We start from the raw sequence: 19,386 nt of genomic DNA, 5'->3' as shown, positions 1-19,386 counted from the left end.
GTGCGTCACCAGTCACCATAACAGAATGAGGATAAAGGTCAGGTGTACAGTGTCTTGTGTTTGGTATCTTATTTAATGCTGAATTCTCAATGTCAGAAATTTCATCTGTGAATCCCCAGGTCAGGCTGCCCTCCTGTTGATGTCTAACAAGTGAACCTTTCAGACCCACTCGCACCGTACATGCAGTACCAAAAACACAGACATATTTGTTTAACACAGAGCCCCAGCAGTTTTGAGAAAGAAAGCAGAGTATTGTACTTCTGCACAAATAGTCACAGGCCACTCCTGTGACAGGAGTGGCCTGTAGAGTCCTGCAGTTTTAATCAAAACAACACTGTCCTGTGACTGGACATATGTTTTTTTTTCACAAATATACACACTTAGGATGAAGTAATGATTATGAGTGTAGCAGAGGAGTGAGGTCATGCAATCAGCGGATATCATCTGCATCTGGTGGTTTTGATCTTCTCACCCAGGAACATTTTGAATTTTACACTTAAAGCCAGACAATGCACCTTGAAATGCTTTTCAGTAGGCTTGTGGTTTTGTGTATATAAAGGACACTGGAATTGTTAACAACATGGAGTATATACTAAGTTACTTCACTAAACATGATCGAGAACAATTTGCAAACCACATAGCAGAATATGTTGGGACGGGAAAGGACACAGATTTAATTGATATTAGGCAGCAACACACCATGTAGATTTGCCTTAATCCCACAAACAGGAGAGCTCGAATCATTATTGTTTACTGTATCAACAGCTTCATCACATTGTGACAAGCATAAAAAGAACTGTGTTGTTATGTCTCAGGGAAGGAACATGTAGTACCACTCAGAGCAGAAGTGGGTGTAAGGGCACTCAAATGAAATACCATCCAGTGAAGTTACTGCCCAACAGGGGTCATTCATTTGAGCTGGAATTTGTTCTGAACAAAAGCCAGACTGACCCCAACCAAACACCCACTCAGAAATCACAGAAAGCTGTCCAAAGTCATCTTCTGGTTGGCTAAGCTGCCCTATTCCAAACTCTACCCAAAGGGACAACCTTCATGTTCATGCAGTAGACTTATGTAGCAGATTCTGTCCTTTCCCTATTTTCTAATCTGCCCTCTTCCATCCTTCCTCTCTCCTTTCTTCCTTCTTTATGTCCTTGTTCCCTTCCTCCACCCACCTCTCCTGCCAAGAACTTGGTTCCCAAACTGGACCCCTGGCTCAGCCCTCAGTGGTCACATGACACAAATCCAGATAGACTGTTAAAGTACAAAGGGCTCAAGTCAGTGTATATGCATCCTTCACAGACAGCAACATCAGAAGGCCACTGTGCTCTCACACATCTGAGCAGAACAATCCTCAGCACAGTTTCCACTGCACTTGCGTGACCTCTCACCAGAACTGACTTTGCATTTTCATTCCCACAAGCAGGTAGGTGGTATCTTAAGTCACTCAGAGCAATAAATAGAGGTAATTTAAAGTACTGAAAGCAGTTTATACAGTCTAGCGGCATAATTTTACAATGAGGCAATTTCTTACAAATTTGTAAAATGGTCTAGTTTAGGATTTTATGAACACAGCAAAACACCTAATTATTTTACTCTAAACAAACAAAGAATGGTTCTGGCAGATTTCCCACTGCACTGTAGCTTGACTTTAGCAAGTGCTCTTATATTCTAGGATACAAAAAAGTGTAATTTGACATTTGTACGCAGTTTTCATACAACTTTAACTTCACATATTTAATTTTCTTTGATTTATGTAATTGCATGATGGAAATGAGGCAACATAATTTCAAATGTTTCAAATGCACAAAAGTCTTAATACAGTATGTGAGGAAAAATATATTTTAATAGAACTGTAAATAATCATTTTTAATACGTATTGCTCTGTAGCAGTCTGGTATGTAGCATGGTTCCTGCATTCTCAACCTTGTCCAGAGAGTTCCTAAGCTTCCTATGTGTTGTTGGCAACCTTGAAAAAAGGGGCTGCTTTGACTGAACATTATCACTGATGCATGAGAACTTGCAGCATTCTGGCTTATATTGTGAAAACCTTGTAGATTTCAGTGCTGCTCAAAATGTAAAGTTCTGACCTGATGATAGTGCTGCATGAAGAAGAAAAAGGATAACCAACAGGGGGACAATAGATGTTTTAGTTTTTTTTTGTTTTTTTACTCAAACTGAAACTGTGTCAAACTCATGGTGGCACTACAGGAAGAGTCATGGGATCACCATAGTCATGAGGATTCATCATCTGGCAATCATGAACGTCTGTCCAAAATTGTGTGGCAACAAACATATAATTTTTGAAATTTTCAGTCTGGAACCAAGAGGTGGCCAGATTGACCAACATTGCCATCCCTGAGCCAAAAAAGACAAAAAAAGGGCTGACACTTGCTCCTTGTCAGCCATGCCAATGGCCGGCTTATCCTGTGCTGCAGTGATGACAGGAGGTTGGGGTCAGGGAAGTTGATGGAGCTGGAACTACAGCAGAGTCAGATTCTTGGTGGGTTCTGGCTTCTCATTCATCGCTCTTTTGGATGTCAGTAATCTAGGGATCCTGCCCTGTAGGTTCCTCAGAAACGTTTTGGGGGACCTGGCATTTCTGTGTTTTGACCTAATGACACATGGTGAACTGAGCAGTGGAGTCCCAGCCTTTGTGAACTCTTGGGGATTACTTTTCAGTGCAGGACTTGTCAAACCACCTCCATCACCACCAAAAACACTCTCTATATTAATAATTAATATGTATCAAATGTGAATCACTTGGCCCTTTTATTTGACATATTCAGAGCAACCTCACTAAATGTTATGACTGTTTTCCTTTAACTGATTTGAATTGGAAATCGAAACTGCAATGTCATGTCTGTGTTGCTTAAGTTGACAGACTGGTTCTTACAGTTGAGTAATTGTGAAACTGTGAAAGAGATGCAAGCCAACATGCAACAAACTGTCTTGTGCAAAAGACCTGCCGGTACAGGTAGAATCCAATAGAGGCTCTCCAGGCGAGAGTAAATAAAGTGACGCAGGGAGAGAGGGGCAGAAGGAAAGTCAGTGTGATATTTCACATTATTAGTGCATAACACAGTGTGAAGTTACAACTGGCTTCACTCTGCCACACTGCAGGCTGTGTGTTTAAATGAGGGCAGACCACAATGTCGTATGCTGGTTGGGGGAGGGGAAAAGGAGGAGCTATTCTCACTGAGACCTCCCCCTTAGCTCTCCCCTCCTATAGCGGAGCTCCCAGCACAGAGAGAGAGCGCATAGCTGTCTGATTTTGAAACCACCCTCCAATAGGGAAAGACGATCAAAGTATCATGGAGGTACGGGGCATGTGCGCCTGTGTAGTCCCTCCCTCTCAAGTACAAGGGACACGGAAGCAGAATGTATGCCCGTGGCTTCTCTATGGTCGTGCGTGTAGGAGAAAAGGGGGAGGGCATGCATATACACTCGTACACACTTGGTGCTGATGTAACAAAATAAACTGACCACAATGCAGTGAAAGGTGTTTGAAAGGAAACAGGAGATAGGTCTCTTTCTGGCTGGGTACTGAATGAGGTAAGATGATGTATTACAGTGCAGAACTGATGTGTGAAGGGAGTAAGGGGTTAATGGATTGCCAGGTTATCCAAGAACCATAGGGCTCAAATTGTTCAGTCCATCTGCTTCCTATACTATGTAACCATATAGAGCCTATGTATGTAATGTGATATAAAGAAATCATTGTACAGCTTTAGATTTGACATTTAGAAGCAGTTATGAGGAAGTTTCATCATGTTTACCACATGACATAGTGGCCATTGCTTCCTTGTTTCTGCATGAGACTGAAATGATTCATTAGAATTTTTTATATGAAATATATTTTACTTTTTGATGATCATTTTTAATTGTTTTCAGGTGAGCTTCTGGTTATTTTGCATTTTGTATTGTAATCCTCTTTATCCTCTCCCGGGAAAACCTTGGAGTTCCTGCCCTCTTTCTAAGTGGGAGTCTTTTTGCCTTTGAGAAATTTCTTTGACACTGTCCTATTACAGGACATCAGAAAAAAAAACCCAACAATATCAACATGCTAGTAAGGAAGTACAGTATTTATTTTACACCTTCACAATAATTTTCGTTCTATGCAGCTTATCTATTTATGTCACAACCACACGGTAGTTTTTGTGAGAGCACTGTGTCAGTGTGGCAAAGGTCAGACATCGTTTGCCAGGGAGAGCATGAGGGAGGATGGAATTAGAGGCAGAGAAAGGGGAGAGACTGGGAAGGTCAACCCCAGCCACATGGTCACATGTTTGTGTTCTCAATACAAATATGTAACATTAAATTATGGTATGCTTACTCAAAGTGCTTATATTTATGCTGATATGCAGTTACCAAACATCATCCCAAGATATCTTTTGGTCTTTTTAGCCATGCTAGCGGGATGACTTTATGGATGGTCGGTCCAGGCTGAAGTATGTTGACACTGGTGTCCTCCTCAGGATGAATTGTAATAACTTTAATAGTCCTTTCTCTTCCCACTTTCTGCCATCATCAAGTCAAAATTAGTAAGTGTGTTCAGACCTTTGGTTTATGTCCAGTCACCTGCAAAACTAATGACATTGTCATCAGCTTCAGCTGCAGGCTACTTTATGTTTAGTGCTAATTAGCAAACATTAGCATGCCAACCTGCTAAACTAAGACGGTGGACATTATAAACATTACTTTCCTTTTTTTATCATCAGCTCATTAGCTCAAAGTACCACAGTGCCTGAGGTACAGCCTCACAGAGCTGCTGGCATGTTTGGGTTGAAGCTGCTTCAGTCAGTCATTTCTTCAAATACTAATCTCACCTCAAAGCAACACATTAGCTAAATTCCTCTTCCCATCCACCTTTTTTATGCTATTCTTGCATTAAAAAACCCTGAGTGTAAGCACTGTAAATTAAAAAAAATACATATATAAAAGCAAAATGCAGTAGAAACAGACTTAGCAAATTAATCATGATGGTGTTTATTATCTGTGTGTAGCGTTGAAGAGACTGTAGCGCTCCTCAAATTGATACGTGAAACAAAAATAAATGTCATATTTCTTTCAAGTTTTCCACATTGTTTTAGTTCATTTGAGGCTTCATTAGAGAATTAGTGCCTCCATTTGTTGATCACAATGTGTCCAACCCCCAATATTAACATAAGAGTAGTAGGTAAAAACACACATTATTTTACATATCCTTTTACAGATTTTCTGAAAATTTGTTTAAAATTTGTGCTACATTTGGATGGAAACTTTATTGTGCTATTACATCCAATTCAGAGTAAACAAGAAAGAACACAGAAAATGTAAATGTAAATTTCCATCTGTTACAGCCACAGCCTGTGGACCTGTGTGTCTAACCCTTAGATGTTTAGCTGTTTTATTTGGTTTTAGGATAGAATAGACAGGGAGGTTTTATTTCTATTATTTATTATTTATTTATCTTTTTTTTGTTTTTGATAGCTAGTTTGTTTATCCAGTTGTCTCTAGGGTATATTAGGTTTGCTGATTTAACAGTATTGTTTGCCCTGTTTCCCCTTTTAGTCAACCTTATTTATTGTTTGTATAAATCTTATCTACCATCTTACGAATCAATAACTTTGCCAAATCAATTGCGTGTTGCTTCCCTTTTCCCCAAAACGAGCTAGGTTGCAAGAGCTAGATGAAACTGAAAGGCTCATATTCAGATATTTAATTTAAACATCAATCTAACCTTCATCCAAACTGTGCTTCATATGAAAAAACATTTTACTATCTACATTTTTCATATTGTAAGGATCCTTCAAATGTTACATTCTACTAATCAAAGTGGCTTATGTTGTGTCTATATTTCAGATAGCATACATCTACATTTCCTGATCTGCCTCATCCCTCCATCATGTCGCTGCTCACTCACGTGCTGGCGTGTCTGTTTGGGATGGGCTCCTGGGTGGCCATCAATGGCATGTGGGTGGAGCTCCCCCTGATCGTACCAGAGATCCCAGAGGGGTGGCTCCTGCCCTCATACCTCACAGTCCTCATCCAAATGGCCAACATAGGTCCTCTCTTCATCACCCTGATGCACCGCTTCCGTCCAGGGGTGCTGGACGAGCGGCCAGTCATCTATTGCATTGTGGGGTTGGGGATCATTGCTACATTCCTGCTGGCTTTCTTCTGGAGGCACACAGTGACAATATGGAGCTCTTTGCACAGTGTGCCCCTGCTGGTGTTAAGCTTCTTGCTCTCTGTAGTTGACTGCACCTCCTCTGTTACCTTTCTACCTTTCATGATGCGACTGCGCCCACAGTACCTCACCACATACTTTGCAGGTGAGGGCCTCAGTGGTCTGGTGCCTGCACTGGTGGCTCTAATCCAAGGTGTTGGTGTAGCCCACTGTCAGAACGCCAACAGCACAGCTGATAATTCCACTATGGTTGGCAGTGCAGAGCTACATACCATCTATGAGCCGGCTAAGTTCTCTGCCCAGGTCTTCTTCATGTTCCTTAGTGCTATGATGGTCGTGTCCCTGGTGGCCTTCATCCTACTCAACCATCACCCAGCTGTGGCTCGGGAGAGGAATAATGACCTGTACTTCAGTGGGGATCTGGCTCAGGGGAAGAGAGAACAAGGTCTGTCTCTGCACGCTCAGACACCGGAGCAGAAGCCAATGATCAGTCCCCAGGAGGCGGTCAGGAGGGAACCGAAGAGCTCCTTTGGGACGGGGACATACAGCAGTCTGGAGGTGGTGTTCATCTTTGTGGTGCTGGCCTGGGTCAACGCTCTGACCAATGCAGTGCTGCCCTCAGTACAGTCCTACTCCTGTCTGCCCTACGGGAACAAGGCCTACCATCTAGCTGCCACTATGGCAGCTGTTGCAAACCCAGTGGCCTGCTTCATTGCCATGTTTATGCCAGTTAGGTAAGAATGATTACTGGAGCCACCTTTTTACACAAAGACTCAATTTATATTGAGACTTAGATTTTTTTTTGTCTCCTCTAATAACATGAAATTCAAAAATTATAAAAGGAGATATACCTTCTTTTGTAACTGCTGCCTGACCTGCAAGGTCATTTGAATTTGTAGAGGTCACATCTTAACAGTTGTGCCCTGAATGCATTTAATCCTTCATATTTGTGTGTTTTGTAAAGCCAAATAGTGCAGTGTACCAGAGAAAATTCTCAGTTTAATTTACGCATTAAACTTGACTTCCAGGTCTCTCATCTTCATGGGTTTCTTGACCATGCTTGGGACTGGATTCGGAGCCTACATCATGGCCATGGCAGCTCTTAGTCCCTGTCCCCTGCTGATCCACAGTGCTTCTGGAACTGTTGTCATAGTAAGACTCTTTCTCCTGATTAATTTAGACAGAAAACTCTTTTCTTTAGATTGTGAAATATACTACATACTACATAAAAGTTAATTTTTGATCTGTCTTGTACATGAGAGTCATGCTGTACCTCATAAAAGAATGAAAGTACAACCCACCTGTCTGTTCATGTTGCTTGTGATGTGGGAGGTTTTTGTGATTGGCAGGTTTTGAGATAAATGCATGTCATCTCAATTCCATCTGACTTGACAAAGACAATACTGCCAAACTGTGTTTATGCAATATTCATGAACAGTTCTGTATTTTGCCTGAGGAAAATTTCAATCACCATCACAGAGGTGTTCATTCATGTGCATATTAGCAAGCACTCTTGTACAGGGTTGCATCAGACTGTCAACACCCGCATCTGCTAGAAATACAATTTGTCAGCCTAATGAAACTTGAAGACACATCATGCTGCTATGACATTAGTATAAAAATTAAATATATAAATTTAGGTTTATAGCGCAGAAAAAACAGCTTCAAAAAACATAGGTAAAAAGATGCACCCTGGTGGCTGACCTAATGGAGTCCATATCATTCAGGCTCAGTCCTGCAGTGGCCTAGGGTCTTCTGCTGCATGTCATTCTCTACATCCTTAAAACTTTCCTTATCATAATAAAGGTCCAAATGCCAAAATAAATAAATAAATAACTTCAAAAAACATAGGGAAAAACATCCTAATAGGAAGTCAGGGAAGGCTAAAGCTTTAAAAGATTTTTATCCCAAAATGTTCTGAAAGTCCATGTCTCTTCAGTTGGGCTAATAATAATACTTACTTTATTTACACAATACTTATAACAGAACTACAATGTGCTTAACTGTAAACAGAGTAAACAATAAAAAATCCTAAAATGAGTACAAGCAAACTGTTAAAAACATAATTAAAACTAATGCACAAACAAACAAACAAAAAGACCCCTATTGTTTGGTGTATAAATAATCACCAATACTCATCAATAATCATGATGCCATAACTTCAGCATGTTATTTTATAAACTGGTAGCCCTTCATCCAGAGAGGAGGAAGTTATGGTTAAACTATCCCAGCCTGTTCGTGATGCCAAGACATCAAAAGCCACTGAGCTGGATGATATGTTGAATTCAAAAAAGGACATGTTGCAATCTTAGTGGTATCTTTGTAACTGGGACTGGATGTCAATTATGATTTCTTTTTCTAATATATAAATATTCACTTTCTCTGTGCTGCAGGTGCTGGCCTGGATCCTGTTTGTCCTGTCCCTGTCCTACGTCAAGGTCATCATCGGGGTGATTCTGCGGGATGAGGGCCACAGCGCCCTGGTGTGGTGTGGAGCAGTAGTGCAGTTGGGCTCCATGATTGGTGCTCTATCCATGTTCCCATTGGTCAGTGTCTATGGACTTTTCAAGTCAGGTGATCCTTGCAACACCAAATGTCCAATGTAGACAATAATTATATTTGAGTTAAACACTGCTGTACAAAAGTGAAATACATATTGCACTCATTAGTCGCACTGAGTTCATTTTAGTCATCAGCTTTACATACAACTTGTCTCAAAAGATGTGAGAAGTTACAGGTATTTGTCTACTACCATGATGTATTTTTTTAATTTTTATTTTCAATGGACATGCTCTAATGAGGGTCAGATGGTAAACTCATGCTTTGCATAGATATATGTATTTATTGACTTATGGTGTGAACTCTACACAGGGAGGAAGTGACATCTACTGTACATTCTCAATGTCTGAGACCACAAAAGACCAACTAAATTATATTTTACTGCTGAGGATATTACAATTCCCTCTCAATTCAGAGGTCAAAGCTGTTTTACTTGAACTGTTACCACAATGTGAGTGATGTTGCTTTTTTAAGGACCTGTGGTACCTTTGGCTTGAAGATGTGCCTTAATTTGAGACTGACAGAGTTCTGGTATTTGGTTGTTAAACATTATAACTTGCTTTGTGTATGTTACTGGAGTGGAAACTGTTTAGCAATACCAAATAAAACATTTGTTTTTATTACTGCCTGTGTTTTATATTGCAAATTATCCCAAACATTCCCCTTACCCAGCTGGGGCGAAATGTTTTATACCCAAGAATAGAGGGAGGACCCCAGGCAAAAGTACCAGAGCAGGGTCATGACAAATATGACAGTAGGGGTGGGACACAAACTGCATGAGCCTCTCTTAAATGTTAATTAATTAATCATTAAAAACATTATTTTTTGACCAAATGTTGCACGTAATGTGTTAAGGAAAATTGAAGTTGAAGAGAAAAACCAACAAAGATAAAAACATCATCCCACTCACCTATCCCGAGCACACAGCTGGTGTTTTTACAGGTGGTAAGGTGTGCACAACAAACACATATTACAACAGCTGACAGACATATAAATACAGGATAGGAAAAAAAGTATAATGAGAACACAAGAAAAACCAAAAAAAGAGACAAAAAAAGAAAATATACAATTCACCCGCCACAGTCAAACCATCCCCTCATTCCACATTGCAATTGGTAGAAAGCCAGTGAGAGGGAATTGTCTATTCATATCTGCCTATATGATCAGTTACAGTTTAACTTTCAGATATATTTCATATCCTACATATGACATGAAATAAATATAATCATATGTAAATGTATTTAAATCATACATGTAAATAAAATGTACATGACTGTCAAGAGGTTTAATGGGATTTTCATCTTACAATAAGAATACAACAGTGGCCTCAGAAAGTATTCAGACCCATTCATTTTTTCACACTTCATTGTGTTGATTTCATTTTAAATGGATAAAACTGCCATCAGTCTACACTCAATAACCCATAATGACAAGGTAAAAACATCTTAGAATTGAATTTTTTTGCAAGTTCATGAAAACTCAAAAACTGAAATCCCTGCCCCACTTTTACCATGATGCTGATGCTGGTGTTTCATCAGACCAGAGAATCAGGAAGAGTCCTGGTGGTTCCTGACTTCTACTATTCACAATTATTGAAGCCATTGTGCTGTGGGGAGCAAAACAACAGTTATACACCCTTGCCTGATGCTTTGCCCAAAAATTGTATTTTGGAGGTCTACAAAGAGAGTTTCTTGGACTTTGTGGCTTGGTGTTTGTCCTCACATGCAGTGTGAATTGTAGGACCTTAGATACACAGCTGTGTGCCTTTCTTAAAAATGTGCAGTTAATTCAATTTGCCAAAGATAAACTCCAATCAAGTTGTAGACACGTCTCAAGGAAAATTAAAAGCACACTACAGGGGTGCCACAAGACTGAATACTTTTGTAAATGACAGATTTCAGTTTTTGATTTTTTGCAAAAATGTCAATAAACATAATTTTTGCTTTGCTATTATGGATTTTTGAGTCAATTTTATTAATTAAATCCACAACACAAATTGACAGAATACATTCTGAAGCCACTGTAGTGGTCACATGACACTTGATGCTGTCAGTTGTGATTTTAAATGTATGAAGTCAAAACACACTCTTTTCATTTCATGCAGTACGTTGCATCTCTTAAATTCGACAAAAGGATGTGATGACAGTGGCTGGACTTATAGGCTGGCATGTCACTACATAATTGTAAGTAAAACAAAAAGACAATGCAGGTAAGTTTTAAATAAATTATACACCTATTTTGCTTTGTAATATCTGAAATGACAATGCATTCCACCAGTTTGCCACTAGAAAAAAAACATAATGGTTTTATTATGCAATTATTTATCATTGACTAGTGGTATACTCATGTGCTTATTTACCACCGATTTACACAGTTTTTCAGTTGTTTTCCCACAGCCCGAGCAAGCAAATATTTGTTAAAATCTATACACATTCTCTATATATGTCAATAAATAATACATTAATATTGGTATCCTGCATGTCTCTAAAACTAACACTAGATGTCACTGTATGAATAGAAGATCATCAGGCGTCTCAAAGCTACAGTCAAACTTCAAGATTCAAATGTTGCTATATTTTTGATCTGAAGCACTGGTAATGACTCAAAATCAATAATTACAACTCAAAGTTTGTTTGATCAAGTCACATTAGCTAAATAAGACGATAAGAAAAGATTTAGTTTACAGCCAAAGTGATTGAAACACTGAGCATAAATATAAACTTATCCGCTCTCTGTCATCCTTGATGCTGCTTTTTTAAGGACATAAATATGGCTCAGCCTCACTTGTGGTGGAGGAGTGAGGCATTTCTCTGGGGTGTTTGCCCAGGTCACTGAGGTCACGTCTGCATCATATCCTCCTCTCACACTATGTGTGTGTGTGTGTGTGTGTGTGTGTGTGTGTGCGTGTGTGCGTGCATGTATTTGTCCTTCCTCTAGTCCACGGGGACAAATAGGAATGAGGAACTCATGGCCAGTCAGAGTCTGATTCAGATCCCAGTGGTTCCTCAGAGAACATCTGGGGTCATCATCATCATCTCTCATACTTCACCTCTTCTCCTTATCTCTTCCTGTAGTTTCTATGACTTATTGTGTGCTGAGTTTAAATGCCGCAGACCTGTTTGGAATGATTTTAGCAATAGCTTTATATCTGTGAATGGAGAAACATTCAAGACTAGCTCCATTTTTAAGATGTTTTTGTCTAATAAAAAATGTGAAGAGGGCCCTTTAAGTGTTATGAAATCCAAATCAGAAAGCACCGAGATGCAGACAGGTAGACAGTCTGCCCAATATGAATGTGGGTGGCAGGATGACACAAATAACATAATGAGAAAAAGCGGGAGAGTGTGGTCGTCCTTATCATTCTGCCTGCCTCTCTCTTTCTCTTCCAGTCCAACTATTTTGATATCTCCTTTTCCCCAAGCTCCTTGTCTTCCTCGATTCATGCATATGGCAGACTTTGTGACCGTAATTTCAATTTAAAACACATGAGGGGAAATCCTAGCCCGTGCTACTCTTTAATGGGCCGTCATGGGATTGGAGTATGCAGAGAATGATTGAATTTTGTGAGAAGGCCAGGAACGATCAAGTCTCGCCTGCCGTTATGCAATCGACCATTCCCCTCTCACAACGCGACGTCTGGTAAAACCTAGGAGGGAGGGAGGGGGGCTAAGGGCTGGAAACCTCAATGTCTAGACCAAAAGAGAGAAAAATATTTTTTCTTCTAAATGACTCAAGGCTTTATAAAAGAGAAACTCAGCTATCACATATAAAAGGAGCCAAATGAGATGTGATCCACCACATCAAACACAGATAAGTTGAACTGGACTGTTTTTAATGGTTTTAAATGAGTCTTTTTACACCGTAATGCATGATATCCTATATTTCCTCACAGACGGAAACATATGGATCCTATACAAACCCGGCCATGCTGTTTTATATATACGATTGTGTCATGTCTGTTTTCTCCCTTGACTCTCTCCACCTGCTTGGTCCACTTTGACAATGTCTTGATAAAAACGCTACTTGCCCCACGGCCACTTTGTGGCCATTACCACTTTGTCCAAACTTTTTCACACCCACTGTGGTGGACTACACCACCATGCTATATTCTTTCAATGAAGCAACAGAGACTACCTTTCCGGTTAAGTCCATTATATTCAAATGGGTCAGGCCTTTTTTTTTTTCTTCTTCACAACAAGACATAAAGTAATCAAAAGTTAAAAGCAAACACTCAAGGAGGCACTTAGCAAAAAAGAAAAGCTTTTATGATAAAACATTCATATACAGTGCAGGAGACAGGTAATCTTTGAGGATGATAGGGTTGTCTTGTGGTCAGTTTCAGTATAGTATGGCTTGGGGAGCCTTGGAGATGAATACTCCTAATAACATCCCCGCCCACCCATCATCCAGCAGAGCATCCAGGCAGAACAACTAATACCTGAGTGTATTTCTTCAGTGGTGTGAAGTATGCCTTAAAGAGCTGTTGGAGGCTGCAGTAAAGTAGGGTTCATTACCTTGACAGACTGATGACAGCTAAGACTGGCTGAGGTGCACACACACACACACACAAACACTACAGGAAAGGGTAGATAATCTGTTATTAGTGCTTCTGGTGCTATGCACACACTGTAGGATTTTATATAAATCAAAATGCCTACGCCGCAGAGAAAGACATACCTCAGTGTTTTCTGGAGCTCTAAACTGTAAGATCACTTACTTGCAAGTCCTTTTAGAGTTATCCGCTGAAGGCATCCACACGAGTACATGATAAAAATGCAGTGGGTTCAGAGAAAATGTCTGAATCTCTGAAAGTTTAGTGGGAAAAGGTTTTAAAGCAATAGTTGGACTTTTTTTGGAGACACACGTATTAACTTTTTTTGCTCAGTTAGATGAGAATATTGATATCCTGTCTGTATGGTAAATATATACTGCAGATGGAACCAGCAGCCCATTAGCTTAGCATAGCATAAAGACTGGAAACAGAGGGAAACAGCTAGCCTGGCTTTGTTCAAAGGTTAAAAAATCCACCTACCAACACCTTTATTTAATCCAAACAAAATGCTAAGTGCAAAACGACTCGTGATTTCATTGGCAGTCACATGTCAGACTATTTTTTCATTGGGTGTAGTGACTTCCTGTGATTTTTGAGATTCAACAAGACATAGTGTTGTGTTTTCATTTGGACAGTCTTGTCATCAGGTTGTCATCAGTGTTGCCAATTTTCTCACTATATTTGGTGACACCCATTTAAAAAACGTATTTATTTTTTTTCCAAATTAGCTGACAGACTTTAACTCCTCTTCCATGAGGAAAGTCGCACATATTTTTCCACTCTCATGTGGCTGTTTCTTACCTAAAAATCCATCACTGATCCTCATTGTTTGTCCAGGGAACTACCTTGATTTTGTTTTAAGTGACAATACCGTAACAGCTTGACAAATATTGATCACTATTGATAAAGCTAGTCAGTGTCACTTACATTTAGTTTGACTTATTTAAAAAAAAACAAAAAAAACATCTTGGACTTATTGTGGTCATGTCATTACATTAAGTGTCTTTTGGCATCATCTAGTGCCATATATCAACTCTGGCTTTAGCAACTTCACATTGGAAATAGTTGGCAGCACTAATTGTCTGGCAACCAGCAGAGACTCCACGAAGTCAAATGCCTGGCATCTAACACCGGTAAAACCACATTGTGACTTTTTTTTCCTTTTTCTACAGATTGAACAAACAAGATAAAGCCCGGTAACCACTGAGCATTAGAGGTGCTGGCAGGTGGTGTTTGTTACCTTTGGACAGAGCCAGCCCAGCTGTTTCTCTGTTTCCAGTCTTCATGTTAAGCTAAGCTAACAGTCTACCGGCTGTAGCTTCATATTTAATATACAGATATGAGAGAGGTATTGATCTTGTCATCAAACTCTCTGCAAGAGAGCAAATACATGTATTTCCCCAAGTGTTGAACTATACGTCCAATAATTAGAGTTTAAAATGCATTCAAGAGCTTAGGTTCAGCAAGAGTGCTGTCTTTTTTTTTATTATCAATATTTACTGACCACATGGAATTTGTGGTTTGACTTTTGTTATTACAATTCTTCCTTCTGTTAGGACAAACCATAACCAGCTCAGTTTTAAAAAAACATATATATATTACTATCTCAGCAGACTCTCACTCCTTCATGTCAGGGAGTCAGTTTGTATGGGTTTCATGTGGGGTCAGCTTTAGGTCACACTGGGCATCCATTAGTGGCCTTATTTAGAGTCTTATTCCTTTAAGAGGAGTGATTGGCCAGCAAAGACAAAGAATCATTACCTTTGCCCGCCCCCTCCCTGCCAACAGTCAATAATGAGGGATCATTAAAATGAATAGATGGACATTCCCCTTTTCTCCGGATCCTTATTGCAAAATCAGTGTCAGGGGAAATGAAGATTGAGCTTGGAGAAGGCGTCTAAAAGCCTCACAGTGATTGTCGTGAACTCATCTCCAGTGCCAGGCTCCTTTATCTACTGTAAGAGTCTGCACCTGCCTGAACCCTTGACTAGCAGGGGCTTTTACTGTAGCCCATTAAGAGCATCCTTAATGTGCGCTACAATGTACTTCAACATAAACATTCTGCATATGTACCGAAACTTTTACAGCAAACAATGGATGAATGATTGCTGGGGGTGTCTTGGAGGTTTTTTTTTCCATGAAGAAACAGAGCTCTCGGGGTGAACTAGAGAGGGATATTGAAGACATTGACTTTGATGTGGAGATTAGAGAACTCACATGGTCTGATCGTATAAACACACACTTAAAGATAATTCTCACTTTTCACATTTCTTAAGCTTAAACATGTGTCCCACCCCTAAATTTTATAAATCCTTGCACAACATTTCACGCATCACAAAAGCAAGAGTGAATCAAGCTGAATGATTGCAGATGGAGAATAAAAGACGACACAACATTTTCCAGACCCCATCTGGTTGCCTTTCTGAGCGTCTTTTAAAGTGTCTTTTAAAAAGGTGATTTGTCTGTTGGTCAGCAACGATGTGACCATGTCAGCATGTTGGCGGATCATCTGCTGGCTGCTGCTGTCACATGTGAACAGTCCCATGAAAGGGTCTGTGTACACCTGTGGAGCCCGACAACCCCACCCTAAACAGATTAAAAACACACATGTAAACACGTGCTAAAATCCACACACACGGTCCTCATCTTCTCCCTTTGTCATCCTAAAGGTAATTGATAAGACGGTCTGTTTATAGTCATCTGACATATGTTTCTGAAGAATAAAAAAATCCCAAAATCTGACTCAAGGGACTAAAAAAGATCAAATGTAGAACTGGCTTATGGGACACAACTATCAAAGGTCCCTCGGTATGGTCAAGCAATTATCTCTTAAAGCATCTCTTAAAGCCACCCCCATGGTTCTTTCAACATGCCCTTCATAACAGAGGTATATTGAGGATTTACTGCCTGCAGATGGTCGATGAGAGACAAGAGCAGGAGCTCCAGCACTGTGCCTATGCACTCACTTTATAAAAACCAAAATCAAGGGCTCTGTGGGAATACAATTGGGGAGGAAGAGAGGCCGTAAAGACACTATAAATCTGTTCAGCGAAACTTCTAAGTTGTGCCCTCTGCCAGGTGTTGTGTGCATCTGGACCTCAGGGAGTAAATGGCACGCGCACGCTGAACTCCTTATGATCAAGGACTGACTTTTTGCTCATCTGAGCTCTTGTCTCCACTGCGTAAATGCTTTGGCTATCAAATGGCAGAGTTGCTGTCTGTCCAGCAGCCATTCATTCAGTCAGTCAGTCAGTCAGTCCTTCAGATCATCAGTGGATCAGTCCTTAGTCATTTGGTCAGGTAATCACCATCCAACTGTCATCATATTTGACATTTTATACAACTAAATATATATTTTAGTGACTTCCAGATCCATCCAGATTTCAAAATCGTTCCACTGTAAAATTATTGAAATCATGGAAAAACAAAATACACACACATCAAATTTCCAGCAGGAGAGATATCAGTTTGCCTGGATTTAAGAGAAGAACACAAATCTTTCAGATGACGATAAGTCATTTGCGTACCATATCAGTAGCTAAAGCCAAACGAGGCTGTCCACCTGCCAACATATTTTTGATGCCAAATAAGAAAAGCCAACATGACTATTCCTGAATTGGTTCTCAGTTTTGGATAAGAAGTGCAATAAAACTGGTCAACTGAAATACAAGAGTTCACATCCAGAGGCTTCTCTGTGGTTAGCTTTAGGCAACAGAAGCACTTTGGTTAAATGTGATAGAAACGTTGTGTCCCTAACCTTGACCAAATGCTGTGAGAGTCTAAACATACATAACCACAAGAAAGTGTCATAATGCTGTAGTAATTACAAGTGAACACTGAACTGCAAGATCAGATACTCTGGTGGAAAACAAATACGCTGTTTGTGAACACTTGACTTATAAGTTAAGTATAAGACTTAATAGAAATGTATTCTGCACCATGTTTCCTTCACAATTAATTGAATACAAACATAATTTCAAGGAGAAGGGGTTGAAAAAAATCTGCTTGGGACCTCTGAAGCCCATTAATGAACATGTTGTATGCTGTTATATCTTGCAGGAAGTGACTTCACCTGCCTATGAAATATTGCACCACATAACATCTGCAGGCTGTAACAACAACTTGCCATTTTTACACTTATTTTTTTGATTAAACAAATAAAATGTAAGCTATTATGTCATAGATTTTGAATTTCTGAAGGCAGATTATATCTTTGGACCAGCTGTTTTCCCCCTGCCGCCAGTTTTGGTGCTATACTAAGCTAACAGTCTTCGGGTTATAGTTTCATCTTTGGCATATGGGAAGAAAGCAGATAAATACCTTTACTGAAACACTGTATGTTGTATTGCTGTTTCTGTACTTGTGCACATTAAAAATAAAAGTGATGTTATTCTTTTGACAAACGTCATCACGTTTGGAAGCTGTATTTGTGTTCATACTCCACTGCTTTAGTAAGTGTCCCTACTTGACTGCTGTTTCGGCAGTGGAAACCATTGCCCAGCGTCATCTCTCCACTGTGTCAAAGGGTACGGCGCTGTCAGAGGAAGACTAAGGTAAGAAGAACAGGGTGCCAGGAAAAAGGGGCGTGACTGCATCTGTAAATAGTGGGGCTATTTTTGGGCTTACCACGGTCATACAGGGGAGCACCGCCCAGGCCTGCCTTCTGTCACTATGGGGATGGGCGCTTCATAACTTTGCTGGATGGAAAAAGTCTGGAGGACTGGCAGGTGGTACACAGGAGCGTGGCACATCTCCCATGGCGAAGAGCTGTTTCACTCATAACTACCCACCACTAACAATACTCACCGGAAAACACACAGGCCTCTGCTTGTACTTGGCATATCAGCAGCCCGTTGCATTTTAAAGTACAGCTTAGGTTTGTTTGCACTGAAGTTTGAAACAAAAGTGAAAGACAAAACCAAATACCATCTATTGACTGATTTACTAAGTAGCCTCTTTGCTGGCAATGGCAAATGGTACCTTTAACCAATATTTGGTAGAAAATGAATAATAAGGTAAAAAGAAAACAAACAGGTTAAAAGATTACTGCTAAATTGCACTGGTATACTTTTGTTATGAGGCACTATTTTGATTTTGCACCTCACTCTTGTCAATGTCCAACTGTCTCCATTTCAGGTTTTATGAGGGATATAGGTACAGGTTGGAACAGTCTGAGGTTTATTAAGGTCAAACTATATAACACAAGAAAATCGCAGAGCCACGTCAGAGAAAAAGCCTTAAAATAAAGCAATGCCATATGGGCCATGCATGTAATAGTCAAAGAATTCTTTTAGCATGAATTGTGGGGAAAAAAGACAAAAGAGAGAGAACACATTATTTAATTCAGTATTTTGTGATACAAAATGTTTCTTTGTTTTTTTTTTGATTAATAGAGGTTGATATTCTAAAAGCAAAATAATTTCTTTAGAAATGTTAAAATGTGAAATGTGAAATGTCTTACAAAATCAGTAACGTACTTCATTAAAATCATTTAAATTTCCAGTATGAGCTCTGTAATACAGTTCTTGCAGATATCCAAGAAATAGTTTAGATACCACATCAGTAGCTACTGTAAAATGAACCAAATGACTAACTAGTTACTTACAAATTTCTGATATCAAATTCCCAACTGCAAAAAAACAAAACAAAAAAAAAAACAAGAAAATCTAAAAAAAAGAAGAAAGAAAAGAAGAAAAAAAAGTAATTTGAGAATGCTTACAGAATCACTAATATTGTTGCTTAAATGTAAATATAACACCAAAATAATTGAAGACTATTGATATGTATGGTCACCATTATGCCATTTATTAATTAATTGTTGAGAACACATTTAAATGCACTTAAAACACATTTCATTTTTCATAAATATTTCATATTAAAGAGAAATATGTTCCACCTTGTGCCTACACAGAAAAGCGTTATAGAGTTGCAATGATCTTGTAGCCAAGAAAGAGAGTAAGGCACAAAATAGAAACCTTATTCATACAGTTAAGTCATGCTAATATACTATATGTCCAAAAATGTATTAGGAACGCTATATGGAAAGCTACTGTCAGCTAAATGATCCCCAACATTAGTATGTTGTGCATGCTCTGAAAGACAA

At 39.4% G+C, this 19,386-nt stretch overlaps 2 protein-coding genes across 5 annotated transcripts in view; one reads left to right on the top strand and one right to left on the bottom strand.

Annotated features, from left to right (window-relative positions):
* The first annotated feature begins 1,281 nt into the window (after positions 1 to 1,281).
* Positions 1,282 to 9,351, top strand: slc52a3-2b (solute carrier family 52 member 3-2b). 3 transcript variants are annotated; one of them, XM_071470181.1, is made up of 5 exons: positions 3,374 to 3,555; positions 4,408 to 4,544; positions 5,845 to 6,906; positions 7,201 to 7,324; positions 8,566 to 9,351. In XM_071470181.1, exons 3-5 carry the CDS (start codon positions 5,888 to 5,890, stop codon positions 8,776 to 8,778), a joined length of 1,356 nt encoding a protein of 451 aa, XP_071326282.1. In that variant the 5' UTR covers positions 3,374 to 3,555; positions 4,408 to 4,544; positions 5,845 to 5,887; the 3' UTR covers positions 8,779 to 9,351. The 3 variants fall into 3 exon arrangements, with proteins under 3 accessions (XP_071326281.1, XP_071326282.1, XP_071326280.1); XM_071470180.1 differs by lacking the exons at positions 3,374 to 3,555; positions 4,408 to 4,544 and adding an exon at positions 1,282 to 1,426; XM_071470179.1 differs by lacking the exon at positions 4,408 to 4,544.
* A 9,714-nt stretch (positions 9,352 to 19,065) lies between these two features.
* Positions 19,066 to 19,386, bottom strand: part of LOC139613510 (nuclear factor of activated T-cells, cytoplasmic 1-like) — a 60,013-nt gene continuing 59,692 nt past the window's right edge. For both annotated transcript variants that reach the window (XM_071470210.1, XM_071470211.1), the window contains exon 10: positions 19,066 to 19,386. This exon is cut by the window's right edge and continues 1,550 nt beyond it. The gene's annotated coding sequence lies outside the window, so the exon portion shown is untranslated.

Source organism: Trachinotus anak, unplaced genomic scaffold, assembly GCF_046630095.1.
Source record: "Trachinotus anak isolate AG129_WGS33_773 ecotype Australia unplaced genomic scaffold, CSIRO_AGI_Tana_v1 ptg000032l, whole genome shotgun sequence".
Taxonomy (NCBI): Eukaryota; Metazoa; Chordata; class Actinopteri; order Carangiformes; family Carangidae; genus Trachinotus; species Trachinotus anak.
This window is presented reverse-complemented; position numbering and strand designations above follow the sequence as displayed.

Excerpts from the sequence above, each read along its gene's own strand:
- slc52a3-2b (XM_071470180.1), top strand. The coding sequence starts at position 5,888 with ATGTCGCTGCTCACTCACGTGCTGGCGTGTCTGTTTGGGATGGGCTCC. Across the intron at positions 6,907-7,200 it reads GCCATGTTTATGCCAGTTAG|GTCTCTCATCTTCATGGGTT; the intron begins GTAAGAATGATT and ends CTTGACTTCCAG. Across the intron at positions 7,325-8,565 it reads CTTCTGGAACTGTTGTCATA|GTGCTGGCCTGGATCCTGTT; the intron begins GTAAGACTCTTT and ends TCTGTGCTGCAG.